The 27022-nt window shown below is 53.7% G+C and overlaps 1 protein-coding gene across 5 annotated transcripts in view; it reads left to right on the forward strand.

Annotated features, from left to right (window-relative positions):
• The window catches only part of plekhg5a (pleckstrin homology domain containing, family G (with RhoGef domain) member 5a), a 145963-nt gene that overhangs the window by 84567 nt on the left and 34374 nt on the right, over window positions 1-27022 (forward strand). For all 5 annotated transcript variants that reach the window (XM_078558018.1, XM_078558019.1, XM_078558021.1 and 2 more), the window contains 5 exons: window positions 1156-1285; window positions 2494-2596; window positions 3219-3279; window positions 4210-4301; window positions 18406-18542. In XM_078558018.1, the coding sequence (XP_078414144.1) occupies window positions 1156-1285; window positions 2494-2596; window positions 3219-3279; window positions 4210-4301; window positions 18406-18542 (523 nt within the window). The remainder of the gene's footprint in view (window positions 1-1155; window positions 1286-2493; window positions 2597-3218; window positions 3280-4209; window positions 4302-18405; window positions 18543-27022) is intronic.

Consider the following 27022-nt stretch of genomic DNA (forward strand, 5'->3'; position numbering starts at 1 on the left):
TTAATTGTCACATTAATTGCACGTTGCAAATGGGGTATGTAACCAACAGCCTCATATGCTTCTGTTAATGTGACTGCTCAAACTGGCAGGTAGACAATATGACAACTGAAACTGAGATAAGATGGGTGTATTCATTCTGATAAAAGGCCCTGGGCACAGGTGAGAACAGTGATCAACTGTAGCAATTCCCTCAACTGGGAGGAGACAGGGATGCCCCAAGTCTATTCTCCATTTTCAGTAAAATTGCAGATATAATTTTCAGCTCACCCGGAGGGGAAGAGAGCCGATACTTTTTGAACATCTTTCCCTCTTCCCACACACAGACATTGACACACACAAATCTCGAAAAGGATATGTTGGCTTTTGAATAGCTTATAGTTCTGTCTTTGGCATGCTGCCCCATTTTTCGATTGCTGTTCTGTGTTCCCTGATCAGTGTTTACGTACTGCTCTCTGTTTGACGTGCTGCTCCGTGTTTGGTGTGCTGCTCTGTGTTTGGCGTGCTGCTCCATGTTTGAGGCGCTGCTCCGTGTTTGGTGTGCTGCTCCGTGTTTGGCATGTTGCTCCGTGTTTGGCGTGCTGCTCCATGTTTGACATGCCGCTCCGTGTTTGACGTGCCGCTCCATGTTTGACGTGCCGCTCCGTGTTTGACGTGCTGTTCTGTGTTTGACGTGCTGCTCCGTGTTTGGCATGTTGCTCCGTGTTTGACGTGCTGCTCCGTGTTTGACGTGCTGCTCCGTGTTTGGCGTGCTGCTCCATGTTTGACGTGTTGCTCTGTGTTTGACATGCTGCTCCGTGTTTGGCGTGCTGCTCCGTGTTTGGCGTGCTGCTCCATGTTTGACGTGCTGCTCCGTGTTTGGCGTGCTGCTCCATGTTTGACGTGCCGCTCCGTGTTTGACGTGCTGCTCTGTGTTTGACGTGCTGCTCTGTGTTTGGCGTGTTGCTCTCTGTTTGGCATGCTACTGTGTGTTTGGCGTGCTGCTGTGTGTTTGGCAATCTGTTGTGTGTTTGGCGTGGTGCTCTGTGTTTGGCGTGGTGCTCTGTGTTTGGCGTGGTGCTTTGTGTTTGGCATGGTGCTCTGAGTTTGGAGCGGTGCTCTGTGTTTGACATGGTGCTCTGTATTTGGTGTTCCTAACAGTATCCCCCTTTCTTTCAGGTGTGTCACCATGGTGATTGTCAGGAGATTAATAACCAAACCCCATTGAATCTCTGTGCATCCTGTGACAGCAAACTCCATGACGTGATGCACTTTGACCGGCACATCCGTTTCGACCTCCCACCTCAAGGTCAGCCCTTCACTCCCATACTTCTTGCTTTCACCTTTTCACTTCTCACTTTCTTTGATTTTCCATGTTTCCCTGATTGGGTTGGCAAGATGCCTGATGCTGGTCGCAGTACCATCAATATCAGAGGATGCAGATCATGGTGGGTGTGGACCATGATCCACCAGGTGGAAGCGATAAGTCCCTGTGGGTTTCCCAGTCATCCTGTGATCCAGTCACATAGTGACCCTGTCACCCAGTCACTCAGAGATACTGCCAACCAGATGTGACACCGACCCACTGTCAGGCCGGCTCCTGTCTGTTTCCAGAGTGAGATTCTTGTAAGCATTTCTCATCCTCTCCTTTTTTCCTCAATCTCTTCCTCTTTATTAATTCTCCCTAATTCCATATTAGCCAGTGATTGGCCCTCCCCTAGCCCTGGCTTGATTGGTGGACAAGTGGGTTGATGTACTTGGGCCCCAGGCTTAACCTCAGTTTGTAGAATACTGAGTCTGAGCGTAGTCCACATGGGAACCATCATTTCAACCACAGGATGTTCTTAACTTGGAAAGCGGAGGCCTTTAAATGGAAGCTACACATAGCCTCAGTGCCCCGGTATAGAGAGAGGGGGAAATCAGCCAGGGCACCTCCTGTGACCCCCGGCTGGTCAGTAGGTGTGGCTTGATGTCGAGTGAGAACAGGACCAGTATCAGCTGTGATAGATCTCATGGTGATATAGCCCACTAAAATGCAAATCTCAATTTTATCATTTACAAGAAGGAACAAAACTCAAAAAATAATTAAAACATGAGGTCCTTCATTTCTATTCCATAACCAGATCTAATGCAACAGCAACTTGCATTTATATCGCGTATTTAACCTTGTAAAACATCCCAAGGCACTTCACAGCTAAATGTAATCAAACAAAATTTGACACAGAGCCACATAAGGAGATAATAGGTCAGTGGCCAAAAGCTTGGTCAAAGAGGTAGGTTTTAAGGAATGGCTAAAAGGAAGAGAGAAAGGTGGAGAGTTTGGAGAGGAGGTTCCAGAGCCTAGGGCCTTGGCAACTGAAAGCCTGGCTGCTAATGGTGAAACAATGGAAATTGGGGATGTGCAAGAGGCCAGAAATGGAGGAGCATGGAGATCTTGGAGGTTTGTGGGGCTGGAGGGAAAAACAGAACTTGAAATTTGAAATTTGAAAACACCTTAACCTCCTGTTGTTCCCACAGGGTCTGTTTTGGCCAGGAATGTCTCAACTCGATCGTGCCCACCACAGACCAGACATTCATCTGACAAGGAGGATGATGATGAAAGTGGAATGGATGGAAAAAGGTAAAAAGGTGGCTAGGCACCTGACCATGACCAGTGCCATCTGCTGAAGGAGACCTGGTTCCAGTTAACCTAAAGACCAGGGATGTAAACCTGTGGCTTCACCAAATATTCCAGAAACATTTCACTTCAAAGTACTTGTTTTATTTTAAGCAATGCTGTCAAAATGTTGAGCGCAGTGTGTGAGCAGCGCTGATCAGTTTAATTCAGGGAGTGAGTGCGTTGACCACGTTCTTCTAACAGGATTGAGCTTGCCCATCCTCTCAATGTTTTAGTCTGTTACAGTTCGCATTGGCCCTAACCATGACTGTGAACTTTGAACTCACGTCAGCCCCTTCCCATGACCCCATCATCCTGTAACCCTGATGGGCAGAATCATACACCCCTCTCCCTGCTGGTCCTGCAGGGTTGCAGTGTGGTCACCCACCACTGCATGGAGGTCCTGCAGAGTGACAAGAAACTGGTCCCCGCCTGAGGTTCCTCACAGGTGACTCCCTAATATCGGCCAGCTCACTTGGGACTGAAAGCAAAAGGAGAGTGGGGTTAGGTCTGTGTGAGTGTGGGTAGGGCAATGCGCTGTATTTATGGTAAAACATGCTCTCATTGAATTTTCCTGATCCCACAGTGACAAGAGGAATTCTGCACTGAAGTTGAGCAAGAAGAAAGCTCGCCGCCGACACACAGATGTGAGGATCATCTTCCGATCGTACTGTGTTCAATATCATTGGCGAGCTTCTCTCCTGAATCCCCCAATCTTCCCCGGATACCTCCACATCGCCCCCTCAAATCTCCCGCCAGAGTCCCCACACACAATCTACCTCTGGATCACTCAATCACCCTTGGACCTCATTTCAATTTCTGCATGAGGCATTGTGAGTGAGCACTGTGTAAAGCTCCCTCTACACTGTCCCATCAAATACTCCTAGGGCAGGTACAGTAAGGGTTAGATACAGAATAAAGCTCCATCTACACTATCCCATCAAATACTCTCACAGCAGGTACAGGATGGGCTTGATACAAAGTAAAACTCCCTCTACATTGTCCCATCAAATACTCCTAGAGCAGGTACAGCACGGATTCGATACAGAGTAAAACTCCCTCTACACTGTCCCTATCAAACACTCCCAGGGCAGGTTCAGTGCTGGGTTAGGTACAGAGTAAAGCTCCCTCTATACTGTCCCCATCAAACACTCTCCCAGGATAGGAACAGCATGGGGTTAGATACAGAGTAAAGCTCCCTCTACACTGGGAGGGACTGAGTGAGTTTCCACATTGATCTTGAATTTAAGCAGTTTTGTGCAGTAAGCTTGTTCTCTCACTGGTGTTTAACTGAAGTGCCCATGCTTTGTTGATGTAGACTGGAGAAGGAGAGTTGTGCGGTTCATTTGGACAGGCTCTAAAGCATGTACCAGAGTGATTTGTGAGTAGTTGATTCCAGTATCCAACACTGAAGATTATCCATTGAGTTTGGGACTATGGAAAGTGGTGGTATTATTGAGGGGAGTGAATCACTACCTGTGCTTGGGTCTAGTTGGTTTCTGTTCCGCTGGGGTGTCTCCCAGTTCCTGTCCTCCTGTATTACTTCCTGGCGCTGATTCTTTCTCCTGGTTCTACAGGATCCCAGTAAGGAATGTTTCACTTTGAAGTTTGATTTGAATATCAACATTGAGACAGAGATCGTCCCTGCGATGAAGAAAAGGACTCTGGGGTAAGTCCAAGGGATTTTCATACATCCCTAATCTACCACCGCTGTGCCATGCTATTCCAGAATTGCTGACTCCCACTGGTACAATGACACAGTGCAGACAACACTCCAGCTATTAAACCTCTGGGCTCATCACACCACATGTCCACATAAATGATGTAAACTAGGCCAGGGATTGAACCAAGGATCTTCTTGCTCTGTGTGATTCAGCTGTTTTCATGAGAGGTAATAAATGGAAGTTTAACAGGCCCTTACACTCGATGCTTTGTTCAGATCAAACAAATTCATATCAGCATTCCTTGTCACCTTCTTCAGACTGTGTTAGGAGGAGTCGCTTGGGCATTACTGAGGACAGCCAACACTGGAGAAAACTAGGACATTAAAGATTCCAGCTGAGTATTGGAATCCAAGTCTTGCCAGGGGTTCTGCCCCAGTGTAATCGAGGCCCTGTTCCAGTAATTCCAGGGATCTTGCACCAGCATTTCAGGGTCCCTGCCCCAGTGTAATCGAGGGTTCTGCCCAGTGTTAACGGGGGTTCTGTCCTAGTGGTATGAGGGGCCCTGTCCCAGCATTTCTAGGGCCCTACCCCAGTATTATTGTGGGTTCTGCCCCAGAGTTATCGGGGGCCCTGCCATGTTGTTATTAGGGGCCCTGCCCTGTTGTTATTAGGGGCCCTGCCCTAATGTTATCAGGGGTTCCGCCCCAGTGCTATCGGGGGCCCAGCCCATGAGGTCGGGGGTTCTGCCCCAGAATTATCAGGGACCCTGTCCCAGTTTTATTGGGAGCCCTGCGCCAGTGTTATCGGGGGCCCTGCCCCAGTGTTATTGAATTCCCTGCCCCAGTGTTATCGGGGGTTCCACCCCAGTGTTATCGGGCACCCTGCCCCATTATTATCGGGCACCCTGCCCCAGTATTATCGGGGCCCTTCCCCAATGTTATGGGGGGCTCTGCCCCAGTGTTATCTGTGGCCCCACCCCGGTGTTATCGGCACCCTGCCCCAGTTTTATCGGGGGCCCTGCGCCCGTGTTAACTGGGGCCTTGCAGCAGTGTTAACGTGGGCCCTGCCCTGTGTTATCAGGGCACTGTTCCAGTGTTATCGAGGGTTCTGTCCCAGTGTTATCGGGGTCCTGCCCCGGTATTATCGGAAGCCCTCTCCCACTGTTATCACAGGCCTGCCCCATGTTATCGAGTGCTCTGCCTCGCTATTATTGGGTGCCCTGTCCCAGTGTTATCAGGAGCCCTGTCCCAGTGTTATCGGGGGCCCTTCCCCAGTGTTAACGGGGGCCCTGCACCAATGCTATCGGAGCCCTGCCCCAGTGTTGTCAAGGGCTCTGTCCTAGTGTTAATGGGGCCCTGCCGAGGTGTTATCGGAGGCCCTGCCCCAGTGTTATCGGAGGCCCTGCCCCAGTGTTATCGGGGCCCAGCCCCAGTGTTATCGGGACCCTGCCCCAGTGTTATCAGGACACAGCCCCAGTGTTATCGGCACCCTGCCCCAGTTTTATCAGGGGCCCTACCCCAGTGTTAACCAGGGCCTTACAGCAGTGTTAACGGGGGCCCTGCCCCAGTGTTATCGGGGGCACAGTCCCAGTGTTAATGGGGGCCCTGCCCCAGTGTTATCGGGCGATCTACCACAGTATTATTGAGTCCACTGTCCCAGTGTTATCAGGGACCCTGCCCTAGTGTTATCGGGGCTTTCACCAAGGTGTTATCGGGGGTTCAGCCCAGTGTTAGCAGGGGCCCTGCCCCAGTGTCATCAAGGGCTCTGTCCCAGTGCTAACGGGGCCCTGCGCCGTTGCTATCGGGGGCCCGGCCCCAGTGTTATCAGGACCCTGCCCCAGTGTTATCACAGGCCCTATTCCAGTGTTTTCGGGGGCCCTGCCCCAGTGTTAACGGGGCCCTGCCCCAGTGTTATCGGGGCCCTGCCCCAGTGTTATCGGGGCCATGCCCCAGTGTTATCGGAGGCCATGCCCCAGTGTTATCGGAGGCCCTGTCCCAGTGTTATCGGAGGCCCTGCCCCAGTGTTATCGGGGGCCCTGCCCTAGTGTTTTCGGAGGTTCTGCTGCAGTGTTATCATGGCCCTGCCCCAGTGTTATCGGGGCACTGCCCCAGTGTTTTCAGGGGCCTTGTCCCAGTGTTCTCGGAGGCCCTGTCCCAGTGTTATCGGGGGCACTGCCCCAGTGTTACCAGGGACCCTTGCCCAGTGCTACGGAGGACCCTTTCCCAGTGGTATCGGGGCCCTTCCCCAGTGTTATCGGGGGCTCTGCTCTGGTATTATTGGGGGCCCTGCCCCGCTATTATTGGGCGCCCTGTCCCAGTGTTATCAGGGGCCCTGTCCCAGTGTTATCGGGGGCCCTGCCCCAGTATTATCGGGGGCCCTGTCCCAGTGTTATCGGGGGCCCTGCCCCAGTGTTATCGGGGGCCCAGCCCTAATGTTTTTGGAGGTTCTGCTGCAGTGTTATCATGGCCCTGCCCCAGTGTTATCGGGGCCCTGCCCCAGTGTTTTCAGGGGCCTTGTCCCAGTGTTATCGGGGGCACTGCTCCGGTATTATTGGGGGCCCTGCCCTGCTATTGTTGGGCACCCTGTCCCAGTGTTTTCGGGGGCCCTGTCCCAGTGTTATCGGGGGCCCTGTCCCAGTATTATCAGGGGCCCTGCCCCAGTGTTAACGGGTGCCCTGCCCCAGTATTATCGCGGGCCCTGCCCCAGTGTTATTGGGGTTCTGTCCCAGTGTTATCAAACACTCTCTATCGCAGTGTTATCGGGGACCTGCACCAGTGTTATTGGGGGCCTGCCCCAGTGTTATCAAACACTCTGTCCCAGTGTTAACGGGGCCCTGCCCCAGTGTTAACCAGGGCCTTGCCCCAATGTTATCGGGGGCCCTGCCCTAGTGTTTTCAGAGCTTCTGCTGCAGTGTTATCGTGGCCCTGCCCCAGTTTGATCGGGGGCCCTGCCCCAGTGTTTTCAGGGGCCTTGTCCCAGTGTTCTCGGGAGCCCAGCCCCAGTGTTATCGGGATTCTGTCACAGTGTTATCGGGGGCCTGCCCCAGTGTTAACGCAGGCCCTGCCCCAGTGTTATTGCGGGCCCTGCCCCAGTGTTATCGGGACACTGCCCCAGTGTTATCGGGGGCCCAGCCCCAGTGTTAACCAGGGCCTTGCCGCAGTGTTATCGGGGGCCCTGCCCCAGTGTTTTCAGGGGCCCTGTCCCAGTGTCCTTGGGGGCCCTGCCCCATTGTTATCGGGGGCCCTGTCCCAGTGTTATCGGGGGCCCTGTCCCAGTGTTATCGGGGCCCTGTCCCAGTGTTATCGGGGGCCCTGCCCCAGTGTTATCGGGGCCCTGTCCCAGTGTTATCGGGGGCCCTGTCCCAGTGTTATCGGGGCCCTGTCCCAGTGTTATCGGGGGCCCTGCCCCAGTGTTATCGGGGCCCTGCCCCAGTGTTATCGGAGGCCATGCCCCAGTGTTATCGGAGGCCCTGTCCCAGTGTTATCGGAGGCCCTGCCCCAGTGTTATCGGGGGCCCTGCCCTAGTGTTTTCGGAGGTTCTGCTGCAGTGTTATCATGGCCCTGCCCCAGTGTTATCGGGGGCCCTGCCCTAGTGTTTTCGGAGGTTCTGCTGCAGTGTTATCATGGCCCTGCCCCAGTGTTATCGGGGCACTGCCCCAGTGTTTTCAGGGGCCTTGTCCCAGTGTTCTCGGAGGCCCTGTCCCAGTGTTATCGGGGGCACTGCCCCAGTGTTACCAGGGACCCTTGCCCAGTGCTACGGAGGACCCTTTCCCAGTGGTATCGGGGCCCTTCCCCAGTGTTATCGGGGGCTCTGCTCCGGTATTATTGGGGGCCCTGCCCCGCTATTATTGGGCGCCCTGTCCCAGTGTTATCGGGGGCCCTGTCCCAGTGTTATCGGGGGCCCTGTCCCAGTGTTATCGGGGGCCCTGTCCCAGTGTTATCGGGGGCCCTGCCCCAGTATTATCGGGGGACCTGTCCCAGTGTTATCGGGGGCCCTGCCCCAGTGTTATCGGGGGCCCAGCCCTAATGTTTTCGGAGGTTCTGCTGCAGTGTTATCATGGCCCTGCCCCAGTGTTATCGGGGCACTGCCCCAGTGTTTTCAGGGGCCTTGTCCCAGTGTTCTCGGAGGCCCTGTCCCAGTGTTATCGGGGGCACTGCCCCAGTGTTACCAGGGACCCTTGCCCAGTGCTACGGAGGACCCTTTCCCAGTGGTATCGGGGCCCTTCCCCAGTGTTATCGGGGGCTCTGCTCTGGTATTATTGGGGGCCCTGCCCCGCTATTATTGGGCGCCCTGTCCCAGTGTTATCAGGGGCCCTGTCCCAGTGTTATCGGGGGCCCTGCCCCAGTGTTATCGGGGGCCCAGCCCTAATGTTTTTGGAGGTTCTGCTGCAGTGTTATCATGGCCCTGCCCCAGTGTTATCGGGGCCCTGCCCCAGTGTTTTCAGGGGCCTTGTCCCAGTGTTATCGGGGGCACTGCTCCGGTATTATTGGGGGCCCTGCCCTGCTATTGTTGGGCACCCTGTCCCAGTGTTTTCGGGGGCCCTGTCCCAGTGTTATCGGGGGCCCTGTCCCAGTATTATCAGGGGCCCTGCCCCAGTGTTAACGGGTGCCCTGCCCCAGTATTATCGCGGGCCCTGCCCCAGTGTTATTGGGGTTCTGTCCCAGTGTTATCAAACACTCTCTATCGCAGTGTTATCGGGGACCTGCACCAGTGTTATTGGGGGCCTGCCCCAGTGTTATCAAACACTCTGTCCCAGTGTTAACGGGGCCCTGCCCCAGTGTTAACCAGGGCCTTGCCCCAATGTTATCGGGGGCCCTGCCCTAGTGTTTTCAGAGCTTCTGCTGCAGTGTTATCGTGGCCCTGCCCCAGTTTGATCGGGGGCCCTGCCCCAGTGTTTTCAGGGGCCTTGTCCCAGTGTTCTCGGGAGCCCAGCCCCAGTGTTATCGGGATTCTGTCGCAGTGTTATCGGGGGCCTGCCCCAGTGTTAACGCAGGCCCTGCCCCAGTGTTATTGCGGGCCCTGCCCCAGTGTTATCGGGACACTGCCCCAGTGTTATCGGGGGCCCAGCCCCAGTGTTAACCAGGGCCTTGCCGCAGTGTTATCGGGGGCCCTGCCCCAGTGTTTTCAGGGGCCCTGTCCCAGTGTCCTTGGGGGCCCTGCCCCAGTGTTATCGGGGGCCCTGTCCCAGTGTTATCGGGGCCCTGTCCCAGTGTTATCGGGGGCCCTGCCCCAGTGTTATCGGGGCCCAGCCCCAGTGTTATCGGGGCCCTGCCCCAGTGTTATCGGAGGCCATGCCCCAGTGTTACCGGAGGCCCTGTCCCAGTGTTATCGGAGGCCCTGCCCCAGTGTTATCGGGGGCCCTGCCCTAGTGTTTTCGGAGGTTCTGCTGCAGTGTTATCATGGCCCTGCCCCAGTGTTATCGGGGGCCCTGCCCTAGTGTTTTCGGAGGTTCTGCTGCAGTGTTATCATGGCCCTGCCCCAGTGTTATCGGGGCACTGCCCCAGTGTTTTCAGGGGCCTTGTCCCAGTGTTCTCGGAGGCCCTGTCCCAGTGTTATCGGGGGCACTGCCCCAGTGTTACCAGGGACCCTTGCCCAGTGCTACGGAGGACCCTTTCCCAGTGGTATCGGGGCCCTTCCCCAGTGTTATCGGGGGCTCTGCTCCGGTATTATTGGGGGCCCTGCCCCGCTATTATTGGGCGCCCTGTCCCAGTGTTATCGGGGGCCCTGTCCCAGTGTTATCGGGGGCCCTGTCCCAGTGTTATCGGGGGCCCTGCCCCAGTATTATCGGGGGACCTGTCCCAGTGTTATCGGGGGCCCTGCCCCAGTGTTATCGGGGGCCCAGCCCTAATGTTTTCGGAGGTTCTGCTGCAGTGTTATCATGGCCCTGCCCCAGTGTTATCGGGGCCCTGCCCCAGTGTTTTCAGGGGCCTTGTCCCAGTGTTATCGGGGGCACTGCTCCGGTATTATTGGGGGCCCTGCCCTGCTATTGTTGGGCGCCCTGTCCCAGTGTTTTCGGGGGCCCTGTCCCAGTGTTATCGGGGGCCCTGTCCCAGTATTATCAGGGGCCCTGCCCCAGTATTATCGCGGGCCCTGCCCCAGTGTTATTGCGGTTCTGTCCCAGTGTTATCAAACACTCTCTATCGCAGTGTTATCGGGGACCTGCACCAGTGTTATTGGGGGCCTGCCCCAGTGTTATCAAACACTCTGTCCCAGTGTTAATGGGGCCCTGCCCCAGTGTTAACCAGGGCCTTGCCCCAATGTTATCGGGGGCCCTGCCCTAGTGTTTTCAGAGCTTCTGCTGCAGTGTTATCGTGGCCCTGCCCCAGTTTGATCGGGGGCCCTGCCCCAGTGTTTTCAGGGGCCTTATCCCAGTGTTCTCGGGAGCCCAGCCCCAGTGTTATCGGGGTTCTGTCGCAGTGTTATCAGGGGCCTGCCCCAGTGTTATTGCGGGCCCTGCCCCAGTGTTATCGGGGGCCGTGTCCCAGTGTTATCGGGGGCCGTGTCCTAGTGTTATCGGGGGCCCTGTCCCAGTGTTATCGGGGGCCCTGTCCCAGTGTTATCGGGGGCCCTGTCCCAGTGTCCTTGGGGGCCCTGTCCCAGTGTTATCGGGGGCCCTGTCCCAGTGTTATCGGGGGCCCTGTCCCAGTGTTATCGGGGGCCGTGTCCCAGTGTTATCGGGGGCCCTGTCCCAGTGTTATCGGGGGCCCTGTCCCAGTGTTATCGGGGGCCCTGTCCCAGTGTTATCGGGGGCCCTGTCCCAGTGTTATCGGGGCCCTGCCCCAGTGTTATCGGGGGCCCTGCCCCAGTGTTATCGGGGCCCTGCCCCAGTGTTATCGGGGCCCTGCCCCAGTGTTATCGGAGGCCATGCCCCAGTGTTATCGGAGGCCCTGTCCCAGTGTTATCGGAGGCCCTGCCCCAGTGTTATCGGGGGCCCTGCCCTAGTGTTTTCGGAGGTTCTGCTGCAGTGTTATCATGGCCCTGCCCCAGTGTTATCGGGGCACTGCCCCAGTGTTTTCAGGGGCCTTGTCCCAGTGTTCTCGGAGGCCCTGTCCCAGTGTTATCGGGGGCACTGCCCCAGTGTTACCAGGGACCCTTACCCAGTGCTACGGAGGACCCTTTCCCAGTGGTATCGGGGCCCTTCCCCAGTGTTATCGGGGGCTCTGCTCCGGTATTATTGGGGGCCCTGCCCCGCTATTATTGGGCGCCCTGTCCCAGTGTTATCGGGGGCCCTGTCCCAGTGTTATCGGGGGCCCTGTCCCAGTGTTATCGGGGGCCCTGCCCCAGTGTTATCGGGGGCCCTGTCCCAGTGTTATCGGGGGCCCTGCCCCAGTGTTATCGGGGGCCCTGTCCCAGTGTTATCGGGGGCCCTGCCCCAGTGTTATCGGGGGCCCAGCCCTAATGTTTTCGGAGGTTCTGCTGCAGTGTTATCATGGGCCTGCCCCAGTGTTTTCAGGGGCCTTGTCCCAGTGTTATCGGGGGCACTGCTCCGGTATTAGTTGGGGGCCCTGCCCCGCTATTGTTGGGCGCCCTGTCCCAGTGTTTTCGGGGGCCCTGTCCCAGTGTTATCGGGGGCCCTGTCCCAGTATTATCAGGGGCCCTGCCCCAGTGTTAACGGGGGCCCTGCCCCAGTATTATCGCGGGCCCTGCCCCAGTGTTATTGGGGTTCTGTCCCAGTGTTATCAAACACTCTCTATCGCAGTGTTATCGGGGACCTGCACCAGTGTTATTGGGGGCCTGCCCCAGTGTTATCAAACACTCTGTCCCAGTGTTAACGGGGCCCTGCCCCAGTGTTAACCAGGGCCTTGCCCCAATGTTATCGGGGGCCCTGCCCTAGTGTTTTCAGAGCTTCTGCTGCAGTGTTATCGTGGCCCTGCCCCAGTTTGATCGGGGGCCCTGCCCCAGTGTTTTCAGGGGCCTTGTCCCAGTGTTCTCGGGAGCCCAGCCCCAGTGTTATCGGGGGCCTGCCCCAGTGTTAACGCAGGCCCTGCCCCAGTGTTATTGCGGGCCCTGCCCCAGTGTTATCGGGACACTCCCCCAGTGTTATCGGGGGCCCAGCCCCAGTGTTAACCAGGGCCTTGCCGCAGTGTTATCGGGGGCCCTGCCCCAGTGTTTTCCGGGGCATTGTCCCAGTGTCCTTGGGGGCCCTGTCCCAGTGTCCTTGGGGGCCCTGTCCCAGTGTTATCGGGGGCCCTGTCCCAGTGTTATCGGGGGCCCAGTCCCAGTGTTATCGTGTACCCTGCCCCAGTGTTATCGGGGGCCCAGCCCCAGTGTTAACCAGGGCCTTGCCACAGTGTTATCAGGGGCCCTGCCCCAGCGTTATCAGGGGCCCTGCCCCAGTGTTGTCGGAGTCCCTGCCCTAGTGTTTTTGGAGGTTCTGCTGCAGTGTTATCGAGGTCCCTGCCCCAGTGTTTTCAGGGGCGTTGTCCCAGTGTTCTTGGGGGCCCTGTCCCAGTGTTATCGGGGGCACTGTCCCAGTGTTATCGGGAGTACTGTCCCCATTGTTATCGGGGACCCAGCCCTAGTGTTTTCGGAGGTTCTGCTGCAGTGTTATCAGGGCCCTGCCCCAGTGTTTTCAGGGGCCTTGTCCCAGTGTTATCGGGGGCACTGCCCCAGTGTTATCAGGGACCCTTGCCCAGTGTTACGGAGGACCCTTCCCCAGTGGTATCGGGGCCCTTCCCCAGTGTTATCGGGGGCTCTGCTCTGGTATTATTGGGGGCCCTGACCTGTTATTATTGGGCACCCTGTCCCAGCATTATCGGGGGCCCTGTCCCAGTGTTATCGGGGGCCCTGCACCAGTGTTATGGGGGCCCTGCCCCAGTGTTATCGGGGGCCCTGCCCCAGTATTATTGCGGGCCCTGCCCCAGTGTTATTGGGGTTCTGTCCCAGTGTTATCAAACACTCTCTGTCGTAGTGTTATTGGGTGCCTGCCCCAGTGTTATCGCGGGCCCTGCATCAGTGTTATCGGGGGCTTGCCCCAGTGTTATCAAACACTCTCTGTCGCAGTGTTATCGGGGCCTGCCCCAGTGTTATCAAACACTCTGTCCCAGTGTTAATGGGGCCCTGCCCCGTTGCTATCGTGTGCCCTGCCCCAGTGTTATCAGGGGCCCAGCCCCAGTGTTAACCAGGGCCTTGCCGCAGTGTTATCAGGGGCCCTGCCCCACTGTTATCGTGTGCCCAGCTCCAGTGTTATCAGGGGCCCAGCCCCAGTGTTATCGGAGTCCCTGCCCTAGTGTTTTCGGAGGTTCTGCTGCAGTGTTATCGGGGCCCTGCCCCAGTGTTTTCAAGGGCGTTGTCCCAGTGTTCTTGGGGGCCCTGTCCCAGTGTTATTGGGGGCACGGTCCCAGTGTTATCGGGGGCCCTGTCCCAGTGTTATCCGGGACTCTCCCTCGTGTTATCAGGGGCCCTGTCCCAGTGTTATCACAGGCCCTGCCCCAGTGTTAACATGGGCCCTGCCCCGTGTTATCAGGGGCCCTGTTCCGATGTTTTCGAGGGTTTCTGTCCCAGTGTTATCGGGGCCCTGTCCCAGTGTTATCGGGGTTCTGTCCCAGTGTTATCGGTGGCCTGCCCCAGTGTTATCGGGGCCCTCTCAGCGTTATTGGGAGCCCTGCCCCAGTATTATCGGGGGCCCTGCCCCAGTATTATCGGGGTCCCTGCCCTGGTGTTATCAGGGTTTCTGTCCCAGTGTTATCGCAGGCCTTGACCTAGTTTTAGCTGGGGTTCTGCCCCAGTGTTTTCAGGGGATTAGCCCCAGTGTCATCAGGGGACTTGTCGCAGTATTATTCGGGGCCCTGCCCCAGTGTTATCGGGGGCCCTGTCCCAGTATTATTGGGGGCCCAGCCCCAGTGTTATCGCGGGCCCTGCCCCAGTGTTATCGGGGTTCTGTCCCATTGTTATCGGGGGCCCTGCCCCAGTGTTATCAGGGCCTTTGTCCCAGTGTTGCCAGGTGCCTTGTCCCAGTGTTATCGGGGGCTCTGCCCCAGTGTTATCAGGCGCCTTGTCCCAGTGTTACTAGGGGGCTTGTCCCATTGTTATCGGGGCCCTGCCCCAGTGCTATTGGGGGCCTTTTCCCAGTGTTAGCAGGGGCCTTGTCCCAGTGTTAAATGGGGGCCCTGCCCGGAGTTATCGGGGGCCCTGCCCCAGTGTTATCGGGGCCCTTCCCCGGTGTTATTGGGGACCCCGCCCCTGTGTTATCTGGGGCTCTGCCCCAATGTTATTGGGGGCCCTGCCCCAGTGTTATTGGGGGCCCTGCCCCAGTATTATCGGGGGCCCTCTCCCACTGTTATCACAGGCCCTTTCCCGTTTTATCGGGTGCTCTGCCGCGGTATTATTGGGTACCCAATCCAAATACCATAGGGGGCCCTGTCCCAGTGTTATCGGGGACCCTGCCCGAGTGTTATCGGGGACCCTGCCCCAGTGTTATCGGGGGTTCCGCCGTAGTGTTATCTGGGGCCCTGCCCCGTGTTATTGGGGATTCTGTTCCAGTGTTATCAGCGGCCTTCTCCAAGTGTTATTGGGGGTCCTGCCCCTGTGTTATCGGGGGCCTTCCTCCAGTATTATCATGTCATGTCCCAGTGTTATCGGGAGCCCTGTCCCAGTGTTATTGGGGGCCCTTCCTCCAGTATTATCAGGCGCCCTGCCCCAGTGTTATCAGGGGCCCTCTCCCACTGTTATCACAGGCCCCGTCCCGTTTTATCGGGTGCTCTGCCCCGGTATTATTGGGCACCCAATCCAAGTATTATCGGGGGACCTGCCCCACTGTTATCGGGGATCCTGCCCTGGTGATATCGGGGGACCTACCCCAGTATTATCGGGGTCCCTGCCCCAGTGTGATCGGGGCCCTGCCCCGGTGTGATCGGGGCCCTGCCCCAGTGTTATCGGGGGTTCCGCCGCAGTGTTATCGGGGGCCCTGCCCCGGTGTTATCGGGGGTTCTGTCCCAGTGTTATCGGGGGCCCTGCCCCGGTGTTATCGGGGGTTCTGTCCCAGTGTTATCGGGGGCCCTGCCCCAGTGTTATCGGGGGCCCTGCCCACTGTCATCGGGGGCCCTGCCCCGGTGTTATTGGGGACCCTGCCCCGGTGTTATTGGGGACCCTGCCCCAGTGTTAGCCAGGCCTTTTCAGCAGCGTTAATGGGGGTCCTGTCCCAGAATTATTGGGGGTCTTGCTCTAGTATTATCTGGAGTTCTGCCCCAGTGTTATCAGGGGCCTTTTCTTAGTGTTATCGGGAGCCCTGTCCCAGTATCATCGGTGTCCCTGCTCCAGTATTATCTGGGGTTCTGCCCAGTGCTATTGGGGGTTCTGCCCCAGTGTTCTCAGGGGCCCTGCCCCAGTGTTCTCAGGGGCCCTGCCCCGGTGTTATCGGGGCCCTGCCCCAGTGTTATCGGGACCCTGCCCCAGTGTTATCGGGGCCCTGTCCCAGTGTTATCGGGGCCCTGACCCGGTGTTATCGGGGCCCTGTCCCAGTGTTATCGGGGCCCTGACCTGGTGTTATCGGGGCCCTGTCCCAGTGTTATCGGGGCCCTGTCCCAGTGTTATCGGGGCCCTGACCCGGTGTTATCGGGACCCTGTCCCAGTGTTATCAGGGGCCCTGTCCCAGTATTATTGGGATCCCTGCTCCAGTGTTATCTGAGGTTCTGCCCCAGTGTTCTCAGGGGCCCTGTCCCAGTGTTATCGGGGGCACTGTCCCGGTGTTATCGGGGGCCCTGTCCCATTGTTAACCGGGGGTTCTATCCCAGTGTTATCACAGGCCCTGCCCCAGTGTTAACGGGGACCATGCCCTAGTGTTATCAGGGCCTTTCCCCAGTTTTATCCAGGGTCCTGCCCCAGTGTTATCGGGGGCTCTGCCCCAGTGTTAACATGGGCCCTGCCCCGTGTTAAGACGGGCCCTGTTCCAGTCTAATCAGGGGTTCTGTTCTAGTGTTATCAGAGTTTCTGTCCCAGTGTTATCGTGGGCCCTGCCCTAGTTTTATCTGGGCTTCTGCCCCAGCATTATCAGGGGTTCTTTCCCAGTGTTATCAGGGGCTCTGCCACAGTTTATTCGTGGGCCCTGTCCCGGTCTTTTTGGGGCCCTGCCCCAGTGTTATTGGGGACCGTGCCCTAGTGTTATCAGGGCCTGTCCCCAGTTTTATCCAGGGCCCTGCCCAAGTGTTATTGGGGTCTCTGCCCCAGTGTTATCAGGGGCCCTGCCCCAGTGTTATCGGGGGCCCTGCCCTAGTATTTTCGGAGGTTCTGCTGCAGTGTTATCATGGCCCTGCCCCAGTGTTATCGGGGGCCCTGCCCCAGTATTTTCAGGGGCCTTGTCCCAGTGTTATCAGGGGCACTGTCCCAGTATTTTCAGGGGCCTTGTCCCAGTGTTATCAGGGGCACTGTCCCAGTGTTATCGGTGGCACTGTCCCGCTGTTATTGGGGGCCCTGTCCCAGTTTTATCCAGGACCCTCCCTTGTGTTATCAGCAGCCCTGTCCCAGTGTTATCCGGGGCCCTCCCTCGTGTTATCAGCGGCCCTGTCCCAGTGTTATCACAGGCTCTGCCTCAGTGTTAACATGGGCCCTGCCCCGTGTTATCAGGAGCCCTGTTCCAGTGTTATCGAGGGTTCTGTCCCTGTGTTATTGGGGGCCCTGCCCTAGTGTTATCAGGGTTTCTGTCCCGGTGTTAACAGGGGCCCTGTCCCAGTGTTATCGGGAGCCCTGCCCCAGTGTTATCAGGGACCCTTCCCCAGTGTTATTGGGGACCATTCCTCAGTGTAATCCAGGGCCCAGTCCCAGTGTTAACGGGGGCCCAGCCCCAGTGTTATCACGCGTCCTACCCCAGTGTTATCAGGGTTCTGTCCCAGTGTTATCGGGGGGCCCTGTCCCAGTGTTATTGGGGGCCATGTCCCAGTGTTATTGGGGGCCCTGTCCCAGTGTTATCGGGGGCCCTGCCGTGTGTTATCGGGGGTTCTGTCCCAGTGTTATCGGGGGCCCTGTCCCAGTGTTATCGGCGGCCCTGTCCCAGTGTTATCGGGGGCCCTGTCCCAGTGTTATCGGGGGCCCTGTCCCAGTGCTATCGGGGGCCCTGTCCCAGTGCTATCGGGGGCCATGTCCCAGTGTTATCGGGGGCCCTGTCCCAGTGTTATCGGGGGCCCTGTCCCAGTGTTATTGGGGGCCCTGCCCCAGCATTATCGAGGGTTCTGCCCCAGTGTTATCGGGGGTTCTGCCCCAGTGTTATCGGGGGCCCTGTCCCAGTGTTATCGGGGGCCCTGTCCCAGTGTTATCGGGGGCCCTGCCACGTGTTATCAGGGGCCCTGCCACGTGTTATCAGGGGCCCTGCCCCAGTGTTATTGGGGGCCCTGCCCAAGTGTTAATGGGGGCCTTGAACTAGTGTTATTGGGGCCCTGTCCCAGCTTTTTTAAGGGCCCTGTCCCAGTGTTATCGGGGGCCCTGTCCCAGTGTTATTGGGGGCCCTGCCCCAGCGTTATCGAGGTTTCTGCCCCAGTGATATCGGGGGTTCTGCCCCAGTGTAATCGGGGCCCTGTCCCAGTGTTATCGGGGGCCCTGTCCCAGTGTTATCGGAGGCCTTGCCTCAGTGTTATCGGGGCCCCTGCCCCAGTGTTAACGGGGGCCCTGACCTAGTGTTATCAAGGGCTCTGTCCCAGTGTTATGGGGTCCCTGCCCCAGTGTTAACTGGGGCCCTGTCCCACTGTTATGGTGCTCTTGACCAAGTGTTAACGGGGTCCCTGCCCCAGTGTTATGAAGAGCTCTGTTCCAGTGTTAACGGGGGCCCTGCCCCAGTGTTTTCAGGGACCGTGCCACAGTCTTTTTGGGGGCTCTGCCTCGGTGTTGCATTCAAGGGTTATCTGGGACACTACCCGAGCACCACTTGGCACAGCGATTCTGGGCGCCCTGCCCCTGTGTTTCCGGTGGTCTGCTCCAGCTGCTGCTGTTATTTTGAGGTTTCTCATTATGTTGGTTATCAGATATCTTTGTAGGGCATAACATAAAGTAAAATAGGTCAGGCCAACCTGGGTAGCACAGATCGAATGCAATGCACTCATAGACCATTGAGCGCTACCTGTAAATGAATTGCCACAGTAGGTTTTTCATTCCATTCCTGAAATATATGTTTTTCATTTGCAGGGAGGCACTGTTGCCGGTGTTCGAGAGGAATGGCATTGAGTTGAACCAGGTGGAGGTTTTCTTGGACCATTCCTATACACCTCTAACCCTGAACTTCGAGGCGTATCGGTTTGGGGGACACTACCTGAAAGTGAAAGGTAGGTGGTCGACTCAGGACAACAGTGATGCCTCACATTGAGAGCAGCCCAGGACTGATTGTCAGTGTTGGGCTAAGGGGCTAGGTCTAAGTGCTGCTGCATTCACCACACTGTCAGAGAATAAGCATTCTTGTTTCATAATGTGGGCTAGATACAGAAGCAGGCCTCTGAGAGGGTAGTCAGAGTTGACACAGTATATTACTGCTGAGGATACTGGTATTATCTGCACTGCTTGATGTGGCAGAACCATCCGGAACAAAAGATCCCTGCCTCAACCCCTGGGCCGGATATTTTCAGCTCCGTTGGCGTCGGGCATCATGGCGGGTGGGAGGGGGAACAATATGGTGAGAAGGCCAAAAATTGGTTTTGTGCCAACGTGAAACCAGTTTGCGATTGTCCACTCCACCCATCAATGGTGTGCCACGTTTCCCATCGCCGCATTTCGGGAACGTTATTTTTATACATTTGCAACTAATTATAAGACCTGCTCATTGGAATCATCCCCCCACAAATTTACCGCCCACGTCGGCATGATTTCAGAATGGCGTGCTTCACAGCTGTCTTTAAAAGACATGCATCTGGCAACCTGAACATCGAGGGAACCCGGAGGTGAGTGCGCACAGTGTAGGGGGGACATGAGGTAGAACTTTTTTGCAGTGCCCGCAAGCATCACCCATAGGACATCAAGGAAGAGGCACCGTGCATTCACGAGGGGCACAGGGCAGTTACTTTCTCCCGGCTGGCTTCTAGTGCAATGCCAGGGCAAGGACTCAGTGTGGGTCAGGTTGGAGGGTGGTGTTGTGGAGGTCAAGGCAGCACAGACTGAAGGAAATACTCAAACACATGCCCGGGGTGGGCTGGAGGGAGTGGGGAGTGAGGGAAGTGGCCACGCAATTGAAAAGTTTGTCATAAGTGAGCATTCTTCTGCAGCTGAGACCGTTCAGCTGCAACTCCATTGACATGCTTGGAGTCGGGCCTCTGAAGCTTTTCTGCTCACTTAAGCAACGCAAAACCATGAAAGTGCCACCAAATGCTCCAGAACTTTTCACCCGTAGGGCACAGACTGCAAATTAATGTACGTTTTAGGGTCCAGCAGAGCAATTGGCCAACTGAGCAAGTTGTACCATTCCCTTGTGAAAGGCGGCCATGGTGCAGTCACTGGTCTCTCACACTCGCTCACAGCCCCTTGCATTGTCTTAGAACCATAGAAAAGTTACAGCACAGAAGGAGGCCATTCGGCCCATCTTGTCCATGCCAGCCCGAGGACACCCAGGTGCCCTTTCTAATCCCACCTTCCTGCACCCGGCCCATAGCCCTGCAGCTTACAGCACTTTAGGTGCAGATCCAGGTACTTTTTAAAAGAGTTTAAAGTTTCTGCCTCTACCACCAATTTGGACAGCGAATTCCAGACACCCACTACCCTCTGCGTAAAAAAGTTCTTCCTCATGTTCCCCCTACACCTTCTGCCACTTATCTTGAATCTATGTCCCCTGGTTCTAGAATTCTCCATCAAGGGAAACAATTTTAACCTGTCCGCTCTATCTATTCCCCTCATAATTTTGTACACCTCAATCAAGTCACCTCTCAGCCTTCTTTGTTCCAAGGAAAATAACCCCAACCTATCCAATCTCTGCTCGTAGCTACACTTTTCTAACCCTGGCAACATTCTTGTAAACCTCCTCTGCACTCTCTCCAGAGCTATTACATCCTTCCTGTAATATGGTGACCAGAACTGCACACAATACTCCAGTTGTGGCCTCTTTATTAAGATTTAGACCAGTATCCAGTCCAGTGGCACTGGATGGCCAACCTCTTGTGTGCAGCATTAGCACTGACCGCCTCTGCCACTGACGGAATGTTGATGGGCCTCCCACGGCCAGAGTGGCCCCCCACAGGCAGGCCTCCACGGCGTCTAGAAGACATCCCAGGGATGTGTCACTGAATCGAGGGGCTGCATTCTTCTTGGCTTTTGGGCCACGTCATCACTGGAGCAGTCCTGGGCTGCAAGCATTGAGAAGTGTACGCACGGCTGCAGTTTAAATGTGGTGCCCTGTGTGAGGAAGCGGCGAGATAACAGTGTGGCGGGCAAATAGGAGGCTGCCTAACAGCAAGACGGCATGTTTCCTGCGGCTGCATAATTATGAGTCCGGGAATGGGCGTGAAAACCCTTCATTGTGGCCGGCGGGTGAAACGATTTTTTTCCCACCCGCTATTGCACTTTGTGCAAATCTGGGATGATTCCACCCACTAAGGGCTTCTTTATGGATTGAGACCCTGATTGAAGAGCCTCAGCAAAGCTGGCTGATCACGGGCCCTCTGATCTGGGTTGAGTGGGTAGTGTTTAGCTGTATTCTGGGTCTATTGAGTAAATTGCTCATTCTGAGGTTTTGAATGACTTCAAACTCATTCCTCATTCCTCTAATTGAGAAAAAATGTTTAGGCTGGGAGGAGCCAATCCAAGCAGGCTAAACCTAGCCAAGACTTATCCAAATCTTATTTCCAGACCTTTGCCACTCATTGTCAGCACAAACCTGTCCCCACCCCAGGCTAGATACCAAATAAATCTCCCTCTGCACTGTTCTATTAAACAGCCCCAGGGCAAGTACAACATGGGTTAGATACAAAGTAAAGCTCCCTCTACACTGTCCCATCAAACACCCCCAGGACAGGTAAAATGCTGAGTAAATGAGCTGAGAGACTGGGGTAATAAGAAGGGAGGGTAACGTAATGGAAGCATTTGCAAATGTGAAAGAGAATTTTGAAATCAATGTTTAGATAATTGATGTGGACAATGAGTAGACTTCCTGCTGAAGGTGAAGCCCTTAAATGGTTAATTTAAGTTTGAATTGACTCAGTTATTGAGAAAGTGCACTGCACCGTCAGTCTCTTGGCTGTTCCCTGAACACATTTCCAATGCTGGATGATATGTGCAGAGTACAATATGACAGATCTGGCTCAGAAGAGGCTGGGAATTTCTACAGGAAGAATCGACAAATGAAGAGTCAACAGGCATTGAGACAGAGGAGGGAAAGGAGAGAGAGAGAGAGACAGAGGAAAGGACCATACAGCAATGAGAGACAGGGAAGAGAAAGCAAGAAAACACGCAGGTACAGACACATTGGGCCACTCTCTCTTACTCTACCATTAGTTGTGTCTCATTGGAGAGAAAAGGATATTTCACTTCTGTGTATAACTAACTAGACAAATAGATTATCTGATCATCATTACGTTGCTGTTTTAGGAGCTTGCTGTGTGCAAATTTCCTACATTGCAACAATGTCTATACTTCAAAAGTACTTTATTAACTATGAAGCATTTTGGGGCATCCTGTGGCCATAAAAGGTGCTATGTAAATGCACATCTTTCTTTTACTCAATTAGAATGGACAGACTCTTTCATACATTCCTCATCTAAATCAAGTTGATACTATTAGCAACTCCTTGGAGCCCCCTCCTACCTGTTATAGTGTAGAAAATGTGGCAGCAAATTTGAACACTGCAATATTGACCAGGACACCAGGGAAAACTCCATACTCACCTTTGAAATTGCACATGGGATCATTTATGTCTATCTGAGAAGGCAGATGGAGACTCAGTTTAATGTTACATCTGAAAGAAGGCACCTTCAACATTTCACTGCTCCCTCGGTACTGCCCTGAAGTGTTACAACAACAATTTATATTTATATAACACCTTTAACATAATAATACATCCCAAGGAGCCTCACAGGAGCATTACAGAACAAAATATGTCACCAAGCCACATTAGGGGATATCAGGCCGGATGACCAAAAGCTTGGCCAAAGAGGTAGGCTTTGATGAGTGTCCTGAAAGGAGGAAAATGCGTTAGAGAGATGGACAGGTGTAGGGAGGGTATTTCAGAGTTTGGAGTCTAGGCGACTGAAGGCTCGGCCACCAGTGGGCGAGTGTGGCTCTAGTCTGGCCCATACCCATGCACCATGGCGGTCACCCAAGCCAACTTCGCTTTATCTGGAAATCGAAAATGGACTGTGCCAAGGGACACAATTGTACAATCCTCTGGATAAAGGAGGAAGAAACATATCCAACATTGCCCTCATCCTGATGGCCACCTTTCTGTGCGACTGCATCAAACTGCGTAAACACTCAATATGCAAGCACCAAATGCAGACACCAGCACTACATGCTGAGTTTGTGAAGGATGGGTGTGGCAACTTTAACACTGTTCCATTCAGTTAGACCACCTGTACCTCGTGGAAAAACTTGTGCAGAAAAACACCCTTGACTACAAGTCTATCAGGCAATGGCCACACATAACACCCTTGAGGTCCTGTGGATAAAGCAGATGGTGGATCCTGTTGGATGGCTCCCTGAGCAGACTGTCAAAGTTAGCTAGCAGAATGTCTCATTGTCAAAACTTTCAAACAAGAATCAAGACGTAGCTTGGCTAGTGGTGAGAAGGGCCCTCCCCATCAGATCTTTCCTGCACATCCAGAGTCTCACCGCCTCCACACGCTGCCCTCAAGGCAGCTGTGAAGAGTAAGAGGCTGTCACCCCTCTTAATGTGCCTTTGCAAAGCAGATGCAGTGGTTTTTCTCAAGCAACTCAGTAAACAGGAGCTCTTCGGGCTGTTCCCGCGGATACACACCAATATAAAAATCAACTGCTGTTGGAAGACCATCAACTTGGTGGAAAATACTTTTGGGCTGCCCAAATCTTGCTGGTATTCCAGTTTAAAAAGCTGTTAATTACCAAATGTTGCAGACTAGCACATTCCAATATGTGCTGAGGCAAGCACTAAATCTTGGGGCAGCCACCACAAAGGCTCAATGGGGAAGGGCCATTGTGTAAAGCCCTACTTCCATAATACACCAAAGGACTGGAACTTTTATAAAACCCCTCAGGTTGTATGCATCAGGAAATGTTTGACTTGAAATGTAAATGTACATTGTAGATAAAACCTGTAATGGCAAATGTAGTGAGGCACCTCATGTATACCTCGCAACAATTGTAACTATCTTCAAGAAGGGAGATAAATCACACTGTGGTAACTATCGAAGTATTTCCCTCTTGTCCATAGCAGGGAAAATCCTGATGCACATTCTCCTGAATCACGTACTTCCTGTGGCTGAGAAAATCCTCCCAGAGACACAGTGTGACTTTAGACCTTCCAGAGGAACCTCCGACATGGTCATTATTGCCAGACAAATCCAAGAAAAGTGTTGAGAACAACACCTTCAATGCATTCATCAACCTGACCAAAGCATTTGACTCAGTAAATCGTGAGGCTCTGTGGATTGCGTTCAAAAGATTTGAATGTCCAAGAAACTTCATCACAATCCCTCATCTGCTTCATGGTGATATAACTGCAGCTGTCTTGAGTGGGAGATCTGAAACAGACACCTTCAAAATCTGGACCGGGTGAAGCTTAGGTGTGATAGCCCCCATACTATTTACAATCCACCTGACAGTGGCTATTCACCTCAGAAAAGAGCAACTGCCTTCTGATGTCAGTATTAAATACCACCTTGATGGAAAACTCTTTAACTTCAGTTGCCTCCGTGCCAAAACTAGACTGACCACTATGAACATACATAATCTACAGTTTGTGTATGACTGCAGTGTCGTTGCCCATTTTGCACCAGATTTGGAAACCACTCTCGGTCTCTTCAATCCTGCATACAAGAAACTTGGCCTGTCTTTGAATGTTGCTGAAATGAAACTCATTCAATTCTGTTCAATTCAGTTCTGTTGAAGGGTCGTGAGGACTCGAAACGTCGACTCTTTTCTTCTCCACCGATGCTGCCAGACCTGCTGAGTTTTTCCAGGTAATTCTGTTTTTGTTTTTTCATTCAATCCACACCTGGTCAGCTAAATATTCCAGCCCCCATATGTATTAAAGGAGAGACTCTGGAATATGTTAAGCCGTTCCAATACCTTGGCAGCCACCTTTCTCAAAAGGCCACCACTGACAAGGAGACCCAACACCGGATCAGTTGCACCAGCTCAGCCGTTTACAAACTACAGCAGCGAGTGACAACAAAGATCTGCGCAAGTCAACAAAAATCCTAGTGTACAAAGTAGTTGTTGTCACCACACTCCTGTACTGCAGTGAGACCTGGATCGTGTACCAGTGACACATAAGTGCATTAGAGAAATTCCACCAGCAATGCCTCCGAAACACAGTTCGGATTCAATGGGAGGACCGTCAAACAAATGCTAATGTCCTTCTTCAAGCCAACTCCACAATTATTCAGGCAAGACTTCTGCAAAATCAACTTTGATGGACTGAGCACTGTGTCTGGATGGCTGAAAAGCATCTCTCCCACCCCGCAAGGTCCTATTTTCTCAAAATCTTAAATGGCCAATGTTTCAGGGGAGGACAAAGAAAACACTACAAAGACACTCTGAAGCTCTCCTTCAAGTGCAGCGTCTTTACCTTAATGACTGGGAGGAGCTTACTACCAACTATTCAGAATGGCGACAACTTGTCCATCAAGCTGCCTCACACTTTGAGTCACAACATCTTAATGATGAGGCAGAGCAGCGGCAGAGAAGGAAAGAAAGGGAAGCAAATTCTGCACTCCAGATCCCACTACCTTGGGAAACCATCCTGCCCCATGTGTTCAAAGATCTGTGAGTCGAGAATCGACCCGTTCAGTCACCAGAAGACCCATGATAGAAATGCATGACCCTAAGTAGATGTCATCCTTGAATCAAGAGACAGCCAACAATTACATTAGTGTTAAAAGAAACTGATCTGTATTGCACTTCATGTAATGTTAAATTTGAACTGTTATATAATGTATTTCTATAAATTATATGAATAAAGTGTACTTTTGTTAAAGAAACAGTAGGGGAGCAATTAAAATCAGGATGATCATGAGACCAGAATTTCAGATATTTCAGAGGGTTGTGGGACTGGAGGAGATAACAGAAATAGGGAGCTTAAGTTATGGGCTGATGAAAGAGACCTGATTGGACTGCCTAACAGTCTGTGGAGTGGGTCTTGAACCCATGGGGCAGGATTTCCCGGTCAGCGGTGAGCGGGGGTGGGGCCCGCTCGCCGATGCATAAAATGACGCGGGATGACGTTGGGCAGAACTCCCGATGTCACCCTGCGTCATTTCAATTTTCAGGCCGGTGGGGGCTCAGCCAAATCAGCTGTGCGCCCAGCAACCTGCCAACGGCCTACTGAGGCCATTGACAAACTTATTAACATCGTTAATGGATCTGCGCGTCCAACCTTAAGGTTGGCGGGCAGGCCGGGAGCCCTGGCGGGCTTTAGAGAAAGCATGAAACCTCATCCACGGACGGGATGAGGTTTCATGTAGGTTTTTAAAAATTTAATAAATGCTTAACTAAAAGTGATGGATATGTCCCAACTCATGTGACAGTGTCACACGAGGGGCTATGTCAGGGAAATTTTATTTTTCTATTTTTATCATTTTTATATTTGGAGCCAATCTCCCTGAGGCAACGCTTAGCCTCAGGGAGATGAGTGCGCTCTTTCACACGCACGCGCAAAAGAGTGCAGTCTCGGCTTAGGGAAACCCCCCCGCCCGCACAGGGAGCGCACTGAGGGACCACTCCTGAACTTCCCCCCAACGGGGAGAAAATTCCACCCATGATCTGTAACTCAGAGGTGAGAGCAATATTCACTGAACTATAGTTGACACCATTCAAAAGTTCAGCGAATACAACCATTGCCATCTCATTAGTATACAGGGAGACATTGTTGGCCAAGCCTCATCTCTTTCAGTGTTCAGTCCTGAAGCAGGGCCTGGAGCCCTTATATTTACCTGTCCTCTCACGTCACAGATATGACCTGACCTGCCAAGTGTTTCCAGCATTTTCTGTTTTCATTTCTCTTTTCTTTAAATATTTATTTTAGTTCTACTGAAAAAGCAGAGACCTCAGGAGCTGGAAGGGTTGAGGTTGTAATCAAGTATGTGTCGAAGTTGTTATTGAGAATGCCCCAGAGCATGATCAGCATTGAGTGTGTACTGGAATGTGATTGTTATCAAGCGTGTACTAGAGTGTGATTATTATTGAGAGTGTAATTGATATCGGGTGTGTACCAGAGTGTGATTGTTATTGAGCGTGTACCAGAGTGTGATTGATATCGAACGTGTACCAGAGAGTGATTGTTATTGAGCATGAACCAGAGTGTGATTGTTATTGAGCGTGTACCAGAGTGTGATTGTTACTGAGCGTGTACCAGAGTGTGATTGTTATTGAGCGTGTACCAGAGTGTGATTGTTATTGAGCGTGTACCAGAGTGTGATTGATATCAAGCTGGTACCAGAGTGTGATTGTTATTGAGCGTGTACCAGAGTGTGATTGTTATCAAGTGTACACCAGAGTGTGGTTAGAGTCATAAGAGTTTTGCAGCATGGAAAGAGGCCCTACAGCCCATTGTACCCGCACCGGTCATCAAGCCCCTATCCTAATCCCATTTTCCAGCACTTGGCCTGTATGCTATGGAGTTTCAAGTGTTCAT

The sequence above is a fragment of the Cetorhinus maximus genome, chromosome 15 (assembly GCF_964194155.1).
Source record: "Cetorhinus maximus chromosome 15, sCetMax3.hap1.1, whole genome shotgun sequence".
NCBI lineage: Eukaryota > Metazoa > Chordata > Chondrichthyes > Lamniformes > Cetorhinidae > Cetorhinus > Cetorhinus maximus.